Source organism: Cariama cristata, unplaced genomic scaffold, assembly GCF_000690535.1.
Source record: "Cariama cristata isolate BGI_N322 unplaced genomic scaffold, ASM69053v1 scaffold15623, whole genome shotgun sequence".
NCBI lineage: Eukaryota > Metazoa > Chordata > Aves > Cariamiformes > Cariamidae > Cariama > Cariama cristata.
In genome coordinates, this window is record NW_009607942.1 from 20,616 (window position 1) to 24,687 (window position 4,072).

The 4,072-nt window shown below is 42.3% G+C and overlaps 1 protein-coding gene across 1 annotated transcript in view; it reads right to left on the reverse strand.

The window, feature by feature from the left end:
- The window catches only part of MAP3K14 (mitogen-activated protein kinase kinase kinase 14), a gene marked incomplete at its 3' end in the record, with an annotated part of 15,548 nt that extends 12,175 nt beyond the window's left edge, over window positions 1–3,373 (reverse strand). Inside the window, 4 exon segments of the mRNA XM_009696947.1 lie at window positions 1–253; window positions 383–593; window positions 2,474–2,543; window positions 3,112–3,373. The exon segment at window positions 1–253 is cut by the window's left edge and continues 26 nt beyond it. Coding sequence (XP_009695249.1) covers window positions 1–253; window positions 383–593; window positions 2,474–2,543; window positions 3,112–3,364 — 787 coding nt within the window.
- Between the last annotated feature and the right edge of the window lie 699 nt (window positions 3,374–4,072).

A 4,072-nucleotide genomic window follows, 5' to 3' on the forward strand; every position in this document is an offset into this window, starting at 1 on the left:
AAGGATGGAGAGTTTCAGGCTGTGGAACACTGTCCCTCTGACAGTGCCGTTTCCAAACATGATTAAGGCACTGAATAGGGCTTATCAGCTTGTGCAGTTCTGTTTTGTATTGGCTCCTTGGTGAATGGAGTTTGCCCATGGACAGAACTTTCTCAGGTTTCTCAAATGGCAGCGGATCATAGACCAAGTCCCTGTTAAATTCTGAAACCCAAGAATTGTTTCTGTAAAGAATATTTTGGTGTGATTCATCCTCCTAGAAAATCAAGCAAAACAAAAAACAGCTGAGCAGGAACCTCAAGATAGCCACCCAAAATTCAACTGAGAATCGTAAGGAGTTTGCAGGGGTCCCAAATGTACAGAAGGAAGGCTTAAGGATTCTCACCTGGACGGGAATTGGGGTGCAGCTCTCTTGTTCTGGAGTTCTGGGACCTCGCCTGCCACCAGCCACTGTTTGTATTTTCAGCTTGGATCTTTTCTTGTGACGTTTCTTTTTCGTCTTACCACGATGCCTCCCTCTCCAACACGTAGGTGCCATCTTGCCCTCTGTTGCATGGGCCACATTGTTAGGGATTTGATCGAGACTGTCTGACCGGCTATTGGAAACCAAAATGCATGAAGTCTCTTAGATCTGACAGTGAAAGCACACCTCCAGTTAACAATTACGACCCACAGAACAAGAACGAGAATCAGCAATTCTGCTTTCTGAGATTTAAAGAATGGAGAACTGTAACATAACTTCTTGCCTTCTAATATGCAGCATTTGTAACTTCACTATCAAGGCACAGTAGTACATCTGGCATTCTAAGAAAGAAATACGGAGGGTGTTGGGGGAGGTAAAGCATTAAGTCTCCCAGTATTTGCAAATTCTGCAAGGAACAGCAAGACTAGATGGCAAAGTAGAGGGAAAAGCACTGAATGTCTCCAGGTTGCTTTGAGACAGTGTGTCTATGATTTCTAGTCAACACAGGGATTATGTACAAATGCAATCTATTTTTAAAAAACTGTTAAAAAAGTGCTCATAATATAAATGTCTGCTCTATTTGAAAGCAGTAAAGAAAGGGATGACTAAGCGCACTCAAATAAAATAGCTTCAAAAGGCCAAAATGTTCTGGCATGTAAAGCTCAATACTACAATATGATTTCTAGGAACGCATACATATACAAAACAGCACTGGCCAGCACACCAACTGGGGGTCTGTACAAGCAGATGTAACCTCAAGAGGAACATTTGCCTGCAGTTATTCAATACCAATCATAGTAATTAGATTTTTTTTAATCAACTTGTAAGAGAAAACAGGATATTTGATCTTCAAATGAAGAAATCATCATTGTTTTGTTGATTCAGAACAATTACAATATATTAACCTGCCTTTACTGAACAGTGATGCAGTTCACAGTCAGCATTGCTCTCTCCATCTTTTCCTGCTGTTTCAGTGCACCACTGAGTGCTACAAGATCCAATAAGTAGAATTCTAGGTGATGGCATTACCACATTGCCTTGAACCTGAACATACAGCTGACATGCCTTCCACATAAACCCTTTAAGAACTGGCTCACTCTGCATTTCTTCAGTTGGTTCATGGGACAATGTCACAAAGCCAGTGGGCAATGTCAAACCATATAACTCACAAGGCCAGACTCAGTGTCTGAAAGCTGCCAGAAAACAGGCAGCACCTAATTCTATATCCCAGTCATCCACTTCAGAGAGTGCTGGAGCTGCTTGATAAAGCTCCAGTGCTTAAAAAATCTCCAGTATGTGCCCCAATAGGGCACATACTCTTCATGAAGAAAAAGCAGCTCGCTCCTAGATGACTTCAGAAAAGCAAGTCCCAGGCCTCCATTTTTCCATCGCAACTGTTACTCTCCCTTTACCACTTTCAGCTTCTCTTCACAACTCTATTTCAGTTGCTGATGCTGTCATTAAGCAAAAGTTCTTCTCTCAGCCCCTTTTGTTTACCCTCTCCAGAAACGAAGCGTTTCCTTTTTCTCAGGACTACTTCTAGCAGCAGCCTAAGTTTCCCCCAACTTTTCAAAGAGGATGGTGTAACATGGTTTCAAAAACACCAGGACAGTTCAGTTAAAAAGACTGAAAATCTTCCCTTGGATCCTTCTACTTCAAGCCCATGAACCTCAAAAAAAAAATACCACTCAGTCATTTCAAAACAAATCTGACCACCCAGAAACAGAGGCAGAAGACTACAAGGGCCAGTAAATTGGCAGGCATTGACAACAAGACAACGCAAGGTGTTTCAGGTGGTTGGTGCTCAAACTTATATTTTCTCCTAACACAGAAAGGTTTTGAGGAAGATGTTTGGAAAAAGCCACACTCTTCCTAAGCCTCAGACAGAAAAGCTAATTTAAACAGGAGTGCTTTTGGAAAAAATATGGTAAGCACACAGAGAGCCAGGGTGATTTGGAACAAGTCGGCACACACAACAGTGAAGGTGGGTGTTCATGATAAGAGGTGTCTCACCTGTAACGCTTACTATGAGCAATAAAGGATCTCTCTGACAAAGTGGGGCTGAACTCCTGACTGTTTTCACCTGTGTGAAAGAAAACAGGATCATCACATGTCTTCAGTGCCAGGCAGTCTTTCCTAGTAAAAACTGGACTAAGGAACAACTCTACCAACTTGCTAAATCAGTGATTCACACAAAACACCGAACAGTTGTGCCACATCACCCACACTACTTTCTTCCTCCCCCACCATTAGACAGCTTCCCAGCACTGTGATCTCCTGATCCTCTAGCTCTTTCCCACCCAACAGCTTTATTTTGGTTTTCTTCTCTTTTCCTCTCCTCTTTTAAAACACGTTTCAGAAGTCAGCCAAGAACAGACTACCCAGCAGGACACAGATTTATAGTCAAAGCAGCTAGGTGCAATGGCCACATGCTGTTCTGTTAGTTATGCTTCATTCAGTGGATGCTGCCACATTATTAGGAGATCTCATGAGCTTCCTAAATAGAGACTGGGATGTGTCACCAACTCCACCCCACTTGGGATTACAAATAGATTTTGTCTCAGGTCTCCAGGAGCGCAAAGCGAGTGAAATCTCATACTGCGTTACACATTCCTTTTTCTCAATGAAGAGCAGACCGCCCTGCTACTTACATTCTGCTTGGGCAATAATAGAAATTGATGCACAGCCTCCTTCTGTTTCTTCTTTTGCTGTTCCTTTGGTGATTACATCATTCAGGATTTTCCACTGACTGTGAAAGATGACCTCCTTTGAATCTTCTACTTTGCAAACACTGCTTTGCTTTTCACTCACTGTCTCGTTCTGCCCCTTCGTAGCTGTGAGCTCCTTCTTGTGCTTGACGGCTGGATCAGGAGCTCCTTGGCATGTAATTCCCATCACTGCCATTTCACAGGTTCAGAGGGTCACTGAGGAAGAACAAAAAAACAAATCAAAACACTTGTCAAAATACTTCATGGGCAGAAGTGGCTTCAAGTTCATGAGAAACAGGAGGCTGCTGAAGGTATCAGATTACTAAATAATTTAAACCAAATCAAGGTCCTACCCAGCCTCTGAGCATGGACCTAAAAGAGAACCCAAGACTGCCAGCTTTCCATCCCCAACTTGTACCACTGAAGATCTGAATAATCAACCTTATTCTCAGTACTAAAAAGATGAGACCACACAGGTTTCAAAGGGAAATTTATTTCTTGGTATATTCCCTTAGCTTAAATACAAACAGTGAAACCATATAGAAGAGGGAATTTTTGTATCTCTAAACAGGAAGAATATCTACCCCAAAAAAAAAGAAAAAAAGAGAAGAAATTAAAGATTTTCTCCTAGAGTGCACCTAGGAGAAATCACATTGTACTTTCACACCACATAAAATCCTGTAATGGCTTTCTTCCTTGTACTCAGTCACCCTCAAATCCATTTCCCAGTTTTCCTTCCAATGAAACAAGGCTAGACAATCAGCCCGCCCATACATACCTCCTCCCTCGCTCCCCTTCCTTCCCCTTAACCGCCAGTAACTTTTAAAATCCTTGGTCAAGCCCGACAAAAGTAGAGCTGTTACGGTGTATTGGATTAATGCAGGTTGGTGTTGGATAGAGGACA